This window comes from Rhizopus delemar, genomic scaffold, assembly GCF_000149305.1.
Source record: "Rhizopus delemar RA 99-880 supercont3.7 genomic scaffold, whole genome shotgun sequence".
Classification (NCBI taxonomy): domain Eukaryota; kingdom Fungi; phylum Mucoromycota; class Mucoromycetes; order Mucorales; family Rhizopodaceae; genus Rhizopus; species Rhizopus delemar.
The window spans coordinates 2,095,196-2,111,228 of record NW_027137833.1 but is presented as its reverse complement, the minus strand read 5'-3'; the positions used below and the strand labels follow the sequence as shown (position 1 = coordinate 2,111,228).

The window sequence follows — 16,033 nt, the reverse complement described above, 5'->3', positions numbered from 1 at the left end:
TTAATTTTATTTAATTTTTGAGAAGGGATCCACCAAAAATATTTGATTGGCCAAAAAAAAATTTTGGTTTAAGGGGGGGGTGGATTTTCTTTTCAGGATTCCGGGGAAAAAAAAAAACAACCATTGTGGATCCTTTTTTTAATCCAAGAAAAGTGGGGGATTTTGTAATAAAAAAAAAACAAGGGTCTCCACTAAACTTTTTTACTCTGTCGGACGTTTAGAGAAGAAGGGTTCCAAGTAAATAAGCATGGAAATCCGGAAGCTAAAAAAAAAGCCAGGATTACCCTTCGGGTCCTTTCGAAAAGTCCCTCAAGGGGATTTCCCGGCAAAAAAAAAAAAAAAAAAAAAAAAAAAAAAAAAAAAAAAAAAAAAAAAAGATCAGTACTGGGTTGATCATGTCCATGATATGTTTGATATTACACCAAGTCAAGTCCAAGATCAATCTACTGTTCACAATCTCCCTAAGTCTGCTTCGCCTGAATTCTCTGCTTCTGCTACGTCTGAATCCTCTGTTCCTGCTATGTCTAATTTCCCTGAACCTGCTACACCTTCTCATCCGAAAGAGACATCTGCTTCTCAGCGAAATCTAGAACCCACTAGAACCTTTACAGCTCATATGAACCAAATTAGAAGAAAGGATTTGGAACCGGAGATCAAAGACCATTTCATCGATGTTGTCAAAAATGCCCATGTTGATGTTTCTGACTACGTCTGCAATTATGATTTTAAGGTGTTTAACACGCCCCCCTTCTCCTGTGTAGTCACGGATTTTTAATGAATACAAATGGCGATATATCGTTACAAGAGACTAAACGAGAGCTGATTAAAAATATCTTGCCATCCTCTTTTACAATAGCCTTTTAATTTATCACACTAATCATGATATAGCCGAATTTTACTAGTCCGTATCATTTTACTTTGTTCTGTTTTTCTTTGGGAAAATAAATTATGATTTATGCCTACAAGTAAAATCTAAAACTTCATCTTGTGCCAACAGTATCAACGATGTTAACGTTGAAACTGAGAAAGGGCTAAGAAAGAAGAACACTAAGACCATATTAAAGAAAGTGATATAAAGTACACTGCATAAAGCTTTTCTTCAATATTAAACTAAAAAAAAAAAAATACATTGACCGCTTTGGGAATATTGAAGTACATGTTTACTGATAACAATCTTCCTGTTTTATTCTAATAACCTAGACATTGTTTAATTTATAATCAACAACACCTAAAACTCGAAGCTATAATACATTGTGGATAATTGCTAACACCTTTTGATAAATCTAAAATTTGATTCTAGAATATGGGTCGTTCTCTGGTCTTTTTTCGTTTCTTGATAGCAGATTCATTAGGTTAAATATCAAGCTTGAATAGTTTAAGAGTAATATGTATCACATAAAAGACTTGGATTTTTTTTTTCTTTTGTAATAGAAAGTAATTTATTCTTTCAAAAAAAAATATTTAATTTTCCTTAAGGTATGCTATAATGTCTTTAGCCAAGGCTTGATGAACAGGATAAGTTGGATGAAGGTTATCGTGCCAAAAATACCTGGAATAAAAATTATAAAAAAATTAATATCGTATCCCCTCCTTTTTATATATATTGTTATTGTTATTACTCTTGCATTGACTTGCAATCATGTTGTGCTGGTGCTGACCTATACAATGTATAAGTATACTCAAGATATATACACAGTATTTAGTTATTTTACCAGTCAACGCAATACGTGGTGATATCAATTATGTTATATTCTGCTGGATTATCAAGAATTTTTGTAAAGAGAGCCCAAGTGTCATATTCCAGAAATGTATCACTTGGATACTTTGATTTTAATTTCTTTATCATATTGGATAGTCTATCATTAAACGCTGGTGGGGACAGAACAAGTAAGTTATATATGCGTACGATTGTATTTTATCTATTCAACCTTTGACGTGGGCTTTAATCGTCGTTGCCCTTTCAGTTGTATTGGACCATCGAGGAGATCGCTCTATGGGGGGTACATTCATAAACATAAAATGCGTCTCTCCATAATTTATCAACGTGTCCTACATTAAAACCCCATGTCAGTGGACATGTATACTTTCTTTAAACATACAATCAAGGATTCATATCGAATCATGATTTCTTTATCAATCGCAGTTGTATTGTCCCAACCAAAAGTTAATCCAATATCATTAATGCCTATCCAGATCGTGTTTAAGGTAGAATGTGCGGTACGTGGCCCATTTTTATAAGCAGATTGCACAATGTCTTCAATCGTAGCGCTAGGTGCAGCAAACACGCCAAGGTAAAGTTCTTGGATCTGATCGTCAAGATCATGTACTCTAGCATCAAAAAGAAACCTTGTCAATGTCTGTTGTTTTACAACACATGCAATTCTTACGGAGGATACTATGTTGCAATACACGTTTAGTTTTATCTTTTAATTATTAGAGTCGTCTACCTTGTGAACAAGGGCATTATTCAGTGGAGCACCACTGGCAGCAAAATCCCAGCTAACCCAGTCTGTGTCGTCTTCGATATAAACAACCCAATTAGGAGCACCAGCAGAAGTACAGTTGCGGCATGCATAAGTCAAGTTGCTTAGATCAATGTACCTTGTCGTATAAGAGTCGCCAAATGAGATGATCGTGTTGATATCCTCAAAGCGATAAGATTGAGCAGAGGAGGTCAACGCGCTCAGCAAAAGAAAAAGTAATCCTAAAATTAGCATTGAATTGAAAATAGAATGACAAATAACAAAGTGGATGCATTCCTTTTTTTTTTGTCTCTTTTATTACCATTGAATGTAACACGGTAGAGGGAAGTTTTTTTTTATCCTCCTTCCTAGTTTGACAAGGAAATTATGTTGAATAACCGGAAGTTTTTCTATTCAAGACGCATAGTACACTTTGAATAAGCTGAAATCGTTTACCATTCTGTACTACTTTATTTTTTCTCATGCGGGAAAAAATTGAAGTTCGTTCCTTATTTCATCCCCTCGAGACAAACACAGACTTGTCTTTCTTAACTTCTAGATTTGTCATTCCTATTAGCAAATCTACAGTGGCATACATTTCGTATAAGGTATAGTCTTCCGCATTTGATGAGAAAATAAAAGCATCTAAATTCTCCGTGTATATTAAATAGTAGGGTGCTGATGATCAGATGTGTTCATTTAAAGATTAATGATCTTTTTGTTTAACGGTTGCCTGTACTCCCATCTTTATCTTCAAGTCTTTCACTTGAGGACGCAAGCCGTCAGGAAGCTGGCCTTTGCTCAAATCAATGACGGAGGACAAAGTGTTTGTGAGAAAATGAAGTATAAAATGACTTGGAGTCCTTTTTTTGATAGCAACCTTTTGATTCAAAGACAACAGCTTTTTTTTTTATTTATCTTGACATTGAAGACATGAAGTTCAGTGAAGGTAGCACTAGAGTGAGTTCGGCCAATAGGCTTCAAAGGGTACGCTTAACACTGAAGGGGATCAGTGGTGAGTAAAAGTGAACGGTCTGATTGTTTCAAGTCCAGAGGATGCTTAGCACGACAGCGACCGGTCTAAAGGACTTTGTGAGCAGTAAGAAATATAATTTTATAGAAAACAAAAATCTCATTTTTCAATCATTCTAAATAAACGTCATTTAAAAGCCAAATAAGTGATTTTACTGCTATAGACCTGGAAAAAAAAAAGTGGTGATGAATTGATTTATGATTCGTTTTGGAAAGTGAGATTTGATTGGATGTTCAATTAACGCTGGAAAAAAAAATAGGGGTGTGTGTATGCGGGGAAGAGAGAGGGGGGGTAGAGAGAGACAGAAGGCTTGAAGAACTACAAGTCCTTCCTCTTTTCTCACAACATAGTTAGACATGGGATCCGATCGGTAAGTTTTCCTTTATACTCATCCATCCACCCGTCCATCCATCCATCCATTGGATTATACAACAGAGATACGTGAAAAAAAAATCGAAAAACAAAGAGCACAGAGAGAGAGAGAGAGAGTTGATACTCGCAAAATAAAGAACATGGACACATGGATGGATTGCATTTTTCTCTGTGAAACTAAAATGAATCTATAGTCTTTACAGCAAGGGCCGTGTTTTGGGCTACGAACGTGCCAAGCGTAACCAAAACCCCAACGTTTCTTTGATTCAAGTTGAAGGTGTTCAAACTACCAAGGATGCTCAATTCTACCTTGGTAAGCGTGTTGCCTACGTCTACCGTGCTCAACGTGAAATCAACGGTTCCAAGATCCGTGTTATCTGGGGCCGTATCGCTCGTACTCATGGTACTAACGGTGTTGTCAAGGCTCGTTTCCGCAAGAACTTGCCTCCCAAGGTCTTTGGTGCTTCTGTTCGTGTCGTAAGTATCCTCTCGATTTGTAGACAGACATCGGTTTAACATGTTTCTTTAGATGCTTTATCCTTCCAACATCTAAATTGATTCAACGTGAGAGAGATGAAGACAATCCCTTCGTAAATGTATATTTTTATTAAATAAATAATTCTACTTTGTTTCTCTTTATTAAAAGGAGAGGAGAAAGGAATTACCAAAAAAAAAAATGTAGGTTTCTGTTATTTGAGATAAGCTGATAAGAGGTTGATTTGTTTTTTTTTTATTGGTATTAACTTATATTACTGCTGACCGAAAATTACAATATACTATGTATTCTTTCTTAGTGAAGCCTTTTAGCTTATACATTATTTATACCGTCTTGAATGATTGACGATGTAAAGTATACGTTTTTGTAGTAAGATTACATACAGAAAATGACATTATAAATACCAGGCGTCCAGAAATGGTTTCTCTCTCTTTTCTAATGATTCAAACGATCCCTTTCGTTGTCAGCCCTTATTCTGGACTGGATCACATTCGATTTACAGTAACCAATGCTAGGCAAGCCGTACCCTATTATTGTACTCGGTTTGGTTTCAAGCATCTTGCTTATCGTGGTTTGGAAATAAAGTCCAGAGAGATTGCATCTTATGTTGTCTTTGAAAGTCCTCTGGAGCCTGATACAATAAAGGCCATGGCAGATGAAATTGCTTATCAAAGTAATGGGATTAGGATACTTTAATTACTGTTATAGATTGTGAAAATGCATCAAAAGGCCATGGCTCATAGAGCTCGATCAATTTAAAAATCAAAGAAGATGACAAATGGAAACAATACGGTTACGATAGCCACCTTGGCAACCGTAAGAAGACATGAAACAATAAGTTTGTGTACCAAATGTTCTTGATCTACTTTCGCAATGGATACCATGTTCTTGTTGAACGGCAGAATTATCGTGGTGTCTTTTTACCCCAGGTTTGTGGGTACTTTTGATGCCTTGAAATATAAAGATCCTCTTGAAGACATTTTCTAGGCGAAGCTTTGGCAAAATGACAGTACCTTTTTGCGCAAACCTCCAATCCTCCTTGGTTCTATTGATCCTATTGTTGGCACGAAAAACAGGTATGAAATGAATCCCGTATTAGTCTATGAAAAGGCATTTGAGTCTGGTCTTTTTTGTCTGTTGATGATAATCAAATGTCCCCTGATGGCGGTACGCTTCATCCTGTTTCATTGGCGGATCCTGCAGAGAACATCAAGATAAATATCTGTGTGCGTACGCCTGGGCCTAAGAAATCTCAAATACAACAATTGATATACAATGGCGATGCGGGTATACAGCCTATCGTAATTTGAACAGATGATATTACCAAGGCAATGAGTTACATGAACCAAAGGGGTTGCAACTTTTTGTCTATTCCAAGCAGACAGCATGATTATCTGCGTGATACCTTGAACATACATAACAAGTAGAAATTCTGTCAAGGAAGACTTGGGATACCTTGGAAAAAACTGAATATGCTGGTCGATTAGGATGAAAATGGCCATCTTTTTACAACTATACCAAACCTCTCAATAATCGTCCTACCTTGTTTCTCAAAGTTATTCAACATAATACCCATATTGGATCCGGCGTGAGCAACTTTTAGGGTTTATTTGAGAGTTTGGAAATTGAACAAAAAGTATATGGTAACTTGACTGATTTGATATCTCCAGAAAATCTTTCAAGTTGATCTCTTTTTGCATTGAATAAAGAAAAGATGCATTATGAAGTATAATGAACTTTATTTTGCAAGGCTCTGGTATCCACATATTCAAGGTCCACGATGCTTGAATAAACACTGTTAGTAACGCAAATACAAACTATATCTCTTGTACTGTACCCAGTAAGTAAGGTCTTGAATTTATTTAAATGTTCTGCCATTTGATTCACTTGCTCTTGTGGTACTGGTAACGTTGTTACCTCAACAATCCATGAATCTTCTTGTCCAAAAGGTACGGCGGATGACACGTCCACTTTATTTCTTAACTATACATAGCCATAAGTTTCTATGTTCCTCCTTGTTTCCCTGTTTACCTTATGCAGTCTTGAAACAGTTATTTTTAAAACATTATCATAAGCTATTAAATGGCCTTTTTTAACTACTTCAAAAGAATAGCTGAGAAAAAAAAAATTTATATGAGTTGTCATATACTCTACTCTATCGTTCAATTAAAACCTGTAGCCAAGTGCTTTCATAAATCGAAACATATCTCCCGAGAGTTGAACGCGCGCAATAGGTCTTACTGTCACTGTTCTCGCACGTTGGGGCTCTGGATTTCCTTGCATACACAAGTACCACTGTCGAAAACGAAAACTTTTTTCTTTTTCTGTGGTAATTCTCGATTGAACTCTCAAAACGACATCATCGTTGCGTGAAGGCCCGACTGGTGTTTGTACTATACACAAAAACTGGTTGAATGAAAAGAGAAGGAACTGATTTGTTGAATTTTACCAGTTGGTGTAAATATAATTTCGTGTTCAAATAGATCGACCATAGAATTATTTCCACATATTCCTTCGAGTCTTTCAATTAATTTATCTTTTTGTTGATGACCAATGATGAGCCCTTGTAAACTGCATTCGTAATTTGACATTTTTATATACAAAAAAAATAAAAAATAAAATAAAATAAAAAAGGAAATAGGGATTTTCAAATTAGTGGCGGAACAAGAGCTTTTTCATGTTGATGTATACTCTTAAAGCCATGGTGTTGTAAAAAAAAATAACTTTTATCTTAAATTGATAGTACATGGATTGTTTGTCATATTTACAGTAATCCTTATTGGGCTTCACTTTGACTTCTAATTTGGTATGATTTGCAGAAGAAAAAAACTTTTATTTTGTTTGCAACCTTGATTGCTTTATCTCTCTAAAGTTTGGATATACTTTTCTTTATCATTTACACTCAAAATGTAACGCTAAAAAAATTGTCCTTGATACTTACTTTGAGCTTATGAAAGGAAGTATATTCTTATTTGTCCATTACTGTACTTGAAAGTGAGAAAAGTTCAGGATGATTAATACAAACTGTTCCGCATTGTTCACACCAACGATCAACTTTAGCAAATTAAATAGATTCTAGTTGTGGCAACATTCCATGTTTTACTTTTTAGCTAAAAAAAAAAGATATATTAAACCTTAGATTCTATCAAATCAAAGCCCTTTCTTTATTTGAAAATGGCTCTGTGACTTTGGGTTAAAGGATGCCCTTTTTTTGGGTAGTGGACCCTTGGATTTTTTTTTGATAGCTTTTTCTTTTCAAAAGATATGTCGATTAACTTTATTGAAGAAATTGATAAAAAATCAGAATCACCTTATCCTATTTGGGCATTATCTGCCTTCAGTAACTATTAAAGAATACATGTCGTCTAATAGAATAAAGTTTCATCAATTTATAATAATAGATTTGGCTACTGTCCCTGCTTCCTTTCGTAAAGCTCCTGGTTTACCAAATCCTTTAATATCCCTTGGTTTTTCATTCATCTTTGCTGGTGCAGGGTAAAATAAAGGAAAAAGAAGATCAAACAATTTTTAACATAAACTTAGTTATGTAGTAAATACAGGTGATACTGATAATGGTGCTGGTATTGCAACAGGTAATTTGAATTCATTGAGTTGCTGTTCCATCCATTTACTGTGTTTTATAATAGCATGGAGTTTATCGTGGGCATTTTTACATGCCAAGAAAGCCATTTTATCACGTAAGCCATTACCAATAGCATTATTAGGTGCAGTAACGGCAAATGCATACGTTTATGGTAAAAAGACATTGAAAGTAAATGGTTATTTGTAAGATAGCATACACGCATATAAGCTCATAAAAATACTCTCTTGTTTTTACAAGAAATACAAGCTTTGGCGTCCATTTAAAATTCAATATAAGCACAAGTGGAACGGATGAAAAGCAATTCTATAAAAAGGAAGAAGAGGACCACGATCTTTGAAATATACCAGAGAATTTGAGTTGATAACATAAGAAAATAATGCAATACTATTGAGATTAATACGAACATTATTTTCGAAAGGAACAAATTTGCAATTATAATTTATTTGGAGAAATCAAAGGAACTTTGCTCTTAATTTATATGCTTTGATCCAAACTATCCTCTTCTAATACAATTTTCCGAGTGTATATGTATTTTTTTTTTTTTTTTTTTTTTTTTTTTTTTTTTTTTTTTGCCAAACGCGAATTATATGATCCAACAGACTATCGTTTTATTGCAACCCTATTAATCTTGAGGTGTAATTGAAGTGTTACAGGAAAGATACTTATTTATTAAAACATGAATAGCATTTTACTTTTGTGATAAAGATATCAATAAATAGGTTTGACTGTGACAACTGAATATCAAGTTCAGGGGCAAACAAAATGGTAGCACAACAAAAATAGATGTATAAATAATGAAGCATAGAAAATGATCTCTAGCAAAAGATTAGATATCATCTTCAAAAGAAGATTGATAAAGCAGGTTTTATTTGCTGCATGTCAAACTTTTTTTTTTCAAGTCGTACGTCTTTTTGTTATTTGTGTGCTATTGTGCTGACTGATTGTTTTTTTATTTGGTTTTTAGAAAGGCAGGGAAACATTTTTCTGCATTTATAAAATTTGATTTAAAACATAGTTTGTTACTTGACGAGGATTGGTTTCTCTTTCCACATATGCGATTTGTGGCGTCACAGTTGTTGGTAGATGCGGTCGTGGGAGACGGCTCTGAATTTATTGCAATAAACTTGATAGAGCCGTATGGGTGCTATATTTTAGAAGACGCGCATCATGAGCGCCAGTTCACACCCGAACGATCAACATTTCCCGACAAAAGAAGGCAATTAGGGGCATGTTCAAGTAATCCAACGTCCCTTCAGCAGGAAATGAATTATCAAAACTTCATATTTCCAGTAGGGCTTACGACCTTCTGGTCATTTCGAGCTATTGTCTTGATCATGAATCTGTTAATTTAGAAGCCCACACTACACATTTTGAACCATCAATAATAACTCGTATATTCTTGGATAAACAATCAATCCAGAGGGTACATGACATCTTCAAGAAGGATACCATTGAAGAAGCAAGCATGATGCTCTGTTTTTATCAGTTGAAACAAGTTCAAGCGAAAGGTGATAAACTTTCTACCGATACTCGTTGTCGAGTGTCATCCGATTACACTTCTCCTTTAGAATTACAAGCTTGCACAGCCTGGACGCTAGTCGATCAAGATACAACAAACCCCAATTCTTTCCCAAGAAAGACTGGCATCAAACGTTTTTTAAAAGGCTGCGATCAATTTTGTCCGTCTTGGTGAAAACGCCGTAATTAAATCAAGTGATTTGACAACTGGAGTGTCCGCCCAAAAAAGATGCGCTATTGAAACTCTGATCAACAAGATTAAAACTTTCGGCAACCCAATTAGTTGTCTGTGGTGTACTGTGCCTCTGGAGAACTCACTGGAAACATGTTTTTGATGGATCGCCCTTTTGGCCAAATGAGGCAGCTGCTAGAGTTACTATACTCCTTCGTAGACTACATCAAAAAAATTTGTATCAGAAAAATTTAAGACAATAATCAGACATCACATTAATTTTACACTTCTATTCTGTATATTTAAATGTTTTCTTACAGTGTACGTCTAACGGCGACTCAATAACCATTATTGGAAACAGCGAATTGAACAGCGCTTTGGTGAATTTGGAAGGTATAAAAAAGAAGAGTGACAAAGAGATTGGGTAAATTTCAAAAACTGCATATTTGTAAAGATACCATTCAATGTAAAAAAATTCCTTTCTATTCTTGATACTTAAAAATGGTACAAAAAAGTTGGTTATTTAGAAGATTGGATGAAGAAAATAGTATTATCGCTAAAATATAATAAATTGGTATCCACCGTTTAAAATATATTCTTCTATTTACATGAGATCAAGTTTTTTAGGTAATACTGAATTAAATTTCCATTAGCTTTTTTGGTTAAAGAAGTAACTTTAAGTATAATAGGGGAAGAAAAAGAGATAAAAGGTACATTTTATAATCAAATTATTATTTCAGTTTATTTTTACCCAAACGATTGTTCGTCTGTGTTAGCAGTGGTGTTGTATACACAGACTTATATATGACTTAACCTATCATTTATGTACAATAAGTTTAGAAAATGTTTATAATTTAATTATTATACTCTCAGATAGATTCAATCATAATATATCTAACCCTTATTTTATTATATATTTAACAAGAGTAAAACATCCATGTTCATTCTTCATAGAATACGCATTGTACATAACTAAATAATATCTTTATTTCTATTTGTCATGTATTATTTTCTTTTTATCATAGAAAGAAGACAAGAAAAAATAGATCTTTTTGAATCAATTTTAATCCATCAGCTGGTCTGAACATTTTATTTTGTCTTTGTTTTAATTATCTGTTTTCTTCATAATGTTCTTGGTGTGAATATTACAAACGGTGGCAGTTGTATTTAATTCTTGATAAAACTCCAACTTGCGCTTCAACTAGAAATGGTGAAATAAAACTCCAGACTGCACTCCAAATATTATATGGACCTGGACACAGGATAAAGAATGATGAATAAAAACTAAACCAATGGGGTAATTGTACTTATTTATAATTATATGCTTGATTAGATTTATTTACTCTCCTTTTTTGAATCGAATTGAAAGGTGCTGGTCAAGAGTGGCGTACGAAAAAACACCTCCTGGGAAAAATGGCAGAATTGAAGAAGCAGCCAAGAAAATTACAACAAAAAGACTATTGAGGTTGGATTCATCATTTGAAAAAACATGCTCCTGAATGTTTGAGCATGGAAAGAATATAATTACCATTATAAAATATAAATATATAATGTATTGATGATAAAAAGTAGTTCACTGAACAACAGAAAAATGTGCTGATCAACAGCCAATTTTATTCAGCACAAAGTTTTTTTTTTTATTCTAACTTTCTACTTTTTGTATTTTCAAACGCGAAACACTGTTCTGTCTTTTTATTCATTATTGGTCATTAGTCGCTTCTGTTTTGGTGATTTAATGTAACAAAAGATCATTAAAGATGCTCTGCAACTGACGTCAAAATTCGGCCTCTGGTTTGAAACTCCTAATATATGTTTGATGTGTTTCAAAACGTTTTTTTTTACTCTTTTTTTTTATATATTTTTTACCCCTTTTATTGTTTTAACACAGAATGGCAATTTCTTTGGGTCCCTACTGGGCCTTGTCTACAGTTTCTCTTCTCAGCATTGTTGGGCTTTATATGCTTTTCACTGGTTCAGGTGAAGAATTCAACGTTGGTAAATTACTTCAAGAAACTTCTCCTTATGCTTGGGCCTTGACTGGTATGGGTCTTTGTATTGGTCTCTCCGTTACGGGTGCAGCTTGGTAAAAAAAAAAAAAAAAAGTATACATACCTATTTGTTAAACTGTTACTAGGGGTATTTTCATTACAGGTTCAGCACTTTTAGGTGGTGCTGTTAAAACACCTCGTATTCAATCTAGAAATTTGATTTCCATTATTTTTTGTGAAGTCGTCGCCATTTACGGTGTCATTATGGCTATTGTTTATTCCGCTAAATTAAGTGATGTACCTGCCGACCAGTTATACACTAATTCCAACTTCTTCACAGGTTAGCTGAAGAGAAAGAACGTTATCAGTATATATAAACGCGTGTTTATGTAGGTCATGCTATCTTTTGGGGTGGTTTAACCGTTGGTATCTGTAATTTATTATGTGGCCTCTCTGTAGGCGTAACAGGATCAAGTGCTGCTTTGGCTGATGCTCAAAATCCAGAATTGTTTGTCAAGGTATTGGTTGTAGAAATTTTTGGTTCAGTTCTCGGTCTCTTTGGCCTTATCGTTGGCTTATTGACTGTAAGTTAAAATGTATATGCATGTATAAATCACTATTAACCCCTTTATTATTAGACTGGTAAAGCTGCTGATTTCCGTTAAGTTCATTTTTATCTCAAAAAATAAAAGTAACTCCTTGAAACTTTATATCAACTTACATAAATACACAACATATTTATTAAATCAAAGAAGAGAAGGAGAAGAGGGATGAAAAGCATTTACATAAAAGACACAAAACAATGAGAGTAAAAGAGATTATACAAGACCAAATCCTTTGGTATTTTCAATAGCAGTGATCAATCTGTCTCTTAATTTTCTTCGTGATGAATATTCTGGTAATAGAAGTCTACTAAAACACGTTAATGCAGTAGGTAATCTATTGGATAAAATAAGCTTCTGTACTCAAAAAAGATTGTTATTATTGTTATTACCTATCGCTATCAGGACCATTTCTTTGGATATAAAAACTGAGTTCCTTTAGCCCACCTACAGGCACACGATCACTTGCTGTCACAAACAGCAACAACTGCCTCTTTTGTTCGGCTGTTAAATCATGATGAATAACAGACCAGAATTGTCGGATGGTCGGATGGTCGGATGTGTACTCGTCATATTCAGCAACACTTTCCAAATCGGCCATGTTTAATTCAATAGCATCAGGTCCCTGTCTCTGTCCACAGGCGACCATTTCTAATTCGTCTGCAGTGCACAAGTGTAGTGCTCGACTACCGATAACACTCCAGAGACCACGACGTAAAGCCAAGATCTGTTCCTTTTGTGCGGTATACATGAAATAGGTGCAATAGTCTCTTACATAAGCTTCTCGATTTGCATTTGTCACTGGCACCACAGGGCTGGGCATCAGTGGTTGAGTGACCACACCTTGCCCAAAGACCTCGAGCGAGATTTCATAGTCCCGACAAAAGACATCCTCGACATCGCCATCCTGCCAGTCGAGCAATTGCTTGAGTCCTTGCCCTAAAGCTGGCCAACCTTCTTCAAGATCATCAAGGGTAAACAAATGGTGTCGTTCCGCCACTGCCTCTAGCATTGCCTCACTGGGCATCACAAGTGATTTCCAGAGTACCTTGGGGAATTGCAAGTTCATCATGACGCCATTATAAATCGCTAAACCCATCATGACTCCCACCATCTCATACGTTCGCCTATCGAGATTAGAAACGGGTCGTATCCAGCAAAGACGTGTGGATTCATCCTGTGAAAAGAGACCCAGTTCGGACGAGACAAGCTTTTCAAACAAAACACCAAAGAATTCTTTTTGAACACCTCCCTGGTCCATCCCTTCTTCGCCACCCTCAATAAACTTCACCTTGAGTGGTTTTCTCAAGTCGCTCCACTTGCGAGAGACCTGCTGGAAGGTGTCCTCAACAAAGTGTTCACGACGGATTTCTAACAGCAGATAAGGGCATGTAGCACTCTTTAGGTTTGTCTCCAAATCCTTGAGCATACGAGGTGCTTCAGACAAGAGTTTTTGAGCATGTACAACAAGGGTATGATTCACGCAAGCATCTTCATATTCGAGAGACATTTGTGACATGGCGTCCATGAGAACAATCTTCCGTTTGATGGAAGGTGGTAAAAGAAATGGGTAACTGAACCATGAAAATTGATATTCGTTATCAAACGGGTACGGTAGTAAGACAGAGGAGGCTGTCATGAATAGACGAGAACGACGTTGGTGCTGTTCAGATCCTCCGGCAATAAAATGCCGACCTTCACCATGCAGTAAGACTCTTTTCCAAATGCGGTATTCGTTTTTGATATTTAGCTTTTTGGTGATATCCAGGTTGTAAAAGACTTCGGGTGATACTATAGGATGATTGGGTGTTTTCATATTGGCTTGGTCTATAAAAAAAAAGAATGGTAAGCAATAGGTTATAACACAGGGCATGCATATATAAATATACAATGAAAAACTAACATATAAGTTCTAAACATTTCAAAGTCATGATGATTGTATCTTCTAATCCATGTTTATAGGGTCCTATATGAAAATGATCCCAAAGGTACTGGTGTAAAGTCTGCACAACCCATCTTATACGGGCAGGGCCCCAATAAGATATCGTGCTTTGCATCATTATTCGTATCACGGATTGCTTATTACGAGCAATTTTGCTAAGTACTTGAACAAGCTTTTGTATGAGGACTTGATTCGCTGAGCAACATCCAACTTCATCGTCTATCTTACTATCCTTGCAGCAGTAGATCCATTGCAAGACAGCGGTCAATGACCGACACCATTCAATCATAATACGTACATGGTCACCTTCTGCCTCTTCCAAGCTTTCGATTTCTTCTAATGCACCCACATTCAAGATCATGCGATCCAGTAAAGTCTCTAGACTATCCGATATAGATTCTGCCAAACGCAACTGTCGAGAAACTCGTTTACAGTGTGGTTCTTTGTACAAGATGGCTTGAAAAAACTTTGTTAAATGATCCAAGTCGATCAGAGGCACTTTGTGAAGCCCGAGATCAGAAAAGATGGACGAGGAAGAAAGGAAACTTTGACCGATGGCCTCCCAGCTCTGGAAGACAGACCGACACCACTTTTCCATCTCTTGCTCTGTTACTGTCTGAGCAACGACGAATTGATGTAAATAATGAATGGCGGTATCGACTTGAACGGCTATGGGCGTAATGTCAAGCAACATATCACGGTGAAGACTGGTGATGGAGCTACTGTCACCTTGATCACTGTCGATCTGATAATAACTTTCATCTTCACAATCGCTTTCTTCATCATCCCCCTCATCCTCCTGCTGTTGTTCTTCGTCAGAGTGCATCTTTTTGGAATAACTAAAGAGCTCCCAAAAGTCAGTTGCCCAATGTTTCTTGGTCGTTATGATCGAATTTGGCTTTTTCTTTCGCTTTTTCTTTTCCAGTAAACTAGAAAAAGAAGATGAATTGAAAAGGGACTGTAAGAACGGTTTGGGTGCTGAGTCTTTTTCTTCTTGTTGCAAAGGCTCTCTCTTTTGAGACAAACTTTTGTCTGAAAACGAGTTCTTTGTACAAAGCCTTGAATCTGGCATAGAAGCAAGTTGGATAGACATGATTAAAGCTGCTTGAGGTTGTAAATTAAGTATGCCGCCTTTGCATTATGGATTAGTTTTGCGTTTCATTTGAATGTTTTTGTTTTTACCACGACCGGATGCACAGAATTTATTTCGACAATCCTTTTGTCCACAGCCTACAGTGAGTTGTTTAAAGTATTCTTCAATTCTATCTTCATAATCACTTTTGGCCTCTTTTAATTTTTCTTTTCTATAAAGCTTATTTTTCTTGTATCTCCCGCCGTGGGTAGGTTGCATGATGGTGGTAGTTGTAGTTGATACATTGGTGTGGTTCACTAGGTGTGTCTTGAGCGGGAAAGAGTGAGACTTGAGACAGGGTTGTTCTTTGATGGGTCGAACGATATCACCGGATGACGATGTTCGACGTTTGCTATCGACGTCTACTACAATGGTATCGTTGTTTCGACTAAAATAAAAATCATTGGATTCCTGTTGTGTTGATTGGTTGTTGGAAGAAGAAGGTTGATATAAAAAAGAGCTTGGCCTAGTATCTAAGCAACGGGAGGACATGTATGTGTTTAAATAAAGAAAAAGAAAAAAAGAAAACTATGTTTTTCCTGAATTGGGATAAGAAGGTCTTAAAACCAATAAAAATTTGAAGCTCAAATCCCGAAAAAAGTCTTAACAAAACAAGGCCATTTGAAATTAAAACCAACTGTGTCTTTCCCTCCTTCTTTTGTATGAATTACCCTCTCCCCCCCTCTTTCACCCCCTTTTCACCCTTATTCAT

The 16,033-nt window shown here is 35.8% G+C and overlaps 9 protein-coding genes across 9 annotated transcripts; 6 read left to right on the top strand and 3 right to left on the bottom strand.

The window, feature by feature from the left end:
- Nucleotides 1-406: 406 nt before the first annotated feature.
- On the top strand, nucleotides 407-775 carry RO3G_10016 (uncharacterized protein; the record flags this gene model as incomplete). Its single annotated transcript, XM_067664601.1, has 1 exon — nucleotides 407-775. The coding sequence occupies one exon, from the start codon at nucleotides 407-409 to the stop codon at nucleotides 773-775; it is 369 nt and encodes a 122-aa protein (XP_067520702.1).
- A 1,279-nt stretch (nucleotides 776-2,054) lies between these two features.
- Nucleotides 2,055-2,717, bottom strand: RO3G_10015 (uncharacterized protein; the record flags this gene model as incomplete). Its single annotated transcript, XM_067664600.1, has 2 exons — nucleotides 2,055-2,306; nucleotides 2,448-2,717. 2 exons carry the CDS (start codon nucleotides 2,715-2,717, stop codon nucleotides 2,055-2,057), a joined length of 522 nt encoding a protein of 173 aa, XP_067520701.1.
- A 1,134-nt stretch (nucleotides 2,718-3,851) lies between these two features.
- Nucleotides 3,852-4,420, top strand: RO3G_10014 (60S ribosomal protein eL33; the record flags this gene model as incomplete). Its single annotated transcript, XM_067664599.1, has 3 exons — nucleotides 3,852-3,865; nucleotides 4,062-4,344; nucleotides 4,397-4,420. The coding sequence occupies 3 exons, from the start codon at nucleotides 3,852-3,854 to the stop codon at nucleotides 4,418-4,420; spliced, it is 321 nt and encodes a 106-aa protein (XP_067520700.1).
- Nucleotides 4,421-5,514: 1,094 nt separating this feature from the next.
- On the top strand, nucleotides 5,515-5,855 carry RO3G_10013 (uncharacterized protein; the record flags this gene model as incomplete). The annotated part of the gene is made up of 2 exons (XM_067664598.1): nucleotides 5,515-5,650; nucleotides 5,791-5,855. The coding sequence occupies 2 exons, from the start codon at nucleotides 5,515-5,517 to the stop codon at nucleotides 5,853-5,855; spliced, it is 201 nt and encodes a 66-aa protein (XP_067520699.1).
- Nucleotides 5,856-6,180: 325 nt separating this feature from the next.
- RO3G_10012 (uncharacterized protein) lies at nucleotides 6,181-6,954 on the bottom strand (the record flags this gene model as incomplete). The annotated part of the gene is made up of 4 exons (XM_067664597.1): nucleotides 6,181-6,194; nucleotides 6,353-6,386; nucleotides 6,605-6,756; nucleotides 6,813-6,954. The coding sequence occupies 4 exons, from the start codon at nucleotides 6,952-6,954 to the stop codon at nucleotides 6,181-6,183; spliced, it is 342 nt and encodes a 113-aa protein (XP_067520698.1).
- A 673-nt stretch (nucleotides 6,955-7,627) lies between these two features.
- RO3G_10011 (uncharacterized protein) lies at nucleotides 7,628-8,153 on the top strand (the record flags this gene model as incomplete). Its single annotated transcript, XM_067664596.1, has 4 exons — nucleotides 7,628-7,703; nucleotides 7,765-7,858; nucleotides 7,907-7,956; nucleotides 8,011-8,153. The coding sequence occupies 4 exons, from the start codon at nucleotides 7,628-7,630 to the stop codon at nucleotides 8,151-8,153; spliced, it is 363 nt and encodes a 120-aa protein (XP_067520697.1).
- Nucleotides 8,154-9,195: 1,042 nt separating this feature from the next.
- On the top strand, nucleotides 9,196-9,660 carry RO3G_10010 (uncharacterized protein; the record flags this gene model as incomplete). The annotated part of the gene is made up of 2 exons (XM_067664595.1): nucleotides 9,196-9,203; nucleotides 9,261-9,660. The coding sequence occupies 2 exons, from the start codon at nucleotides 9,196-9,198 to the stop codon at nucleotides 9,658-9,660; spliced, it is 408 nt and encodes a 135-aa protein (XP_067520696.1).
- Nucleotides 9,661-11,546: 1,886 nt separating this feature from the next.
- On the top strand, nucleotides 11,547-12,310 carry RO3G_10009 (uncharacterized protein; the record flags this gene model as incomplete). Its single annotated transcript, XM_067664594.1, has 4 exons — nucleotides 11,547-11,740; nucleotides 11,792-11,985; nucleotides 12,039-12,229; nucleotides 12,284-12,310. The coding sequence occupies 4 exons, from the start codon at nucleotides 11,547-11,549 to the stop codon at nucleotides 12,308-12,310; spliced, it is 606 nt and encodes a 201-aa protein (XP_067520695.1).
- Nucleotides 12,311-12,463: 153 nt separating this feature from the next.
- On the bottom strand, nucleotides 12,464-15,813 carry RO3G_10008 (uncharacterized protein; the record flags this gene model as incomplete). The annotated part of the gene is made up of 4 exons (XM_067664593.1): nucleotides 12,464-12,584; nucleotides 12,640-14,074; nucleotides 14,151-15,320; nucleotides 15,372-15,813. The coding sequence occupies 4 exons, from the start codon at nucleotides 15,811-15,813 to the stop codon at nucleotides 12,464-12,466; spliced, it is 3,168 nt and encodes a 1,055-aa protein (XP_067520694.1).
- Between the last annotated feature and the right edge of the window lie 220 nt (nucleotides 15,814-16,033).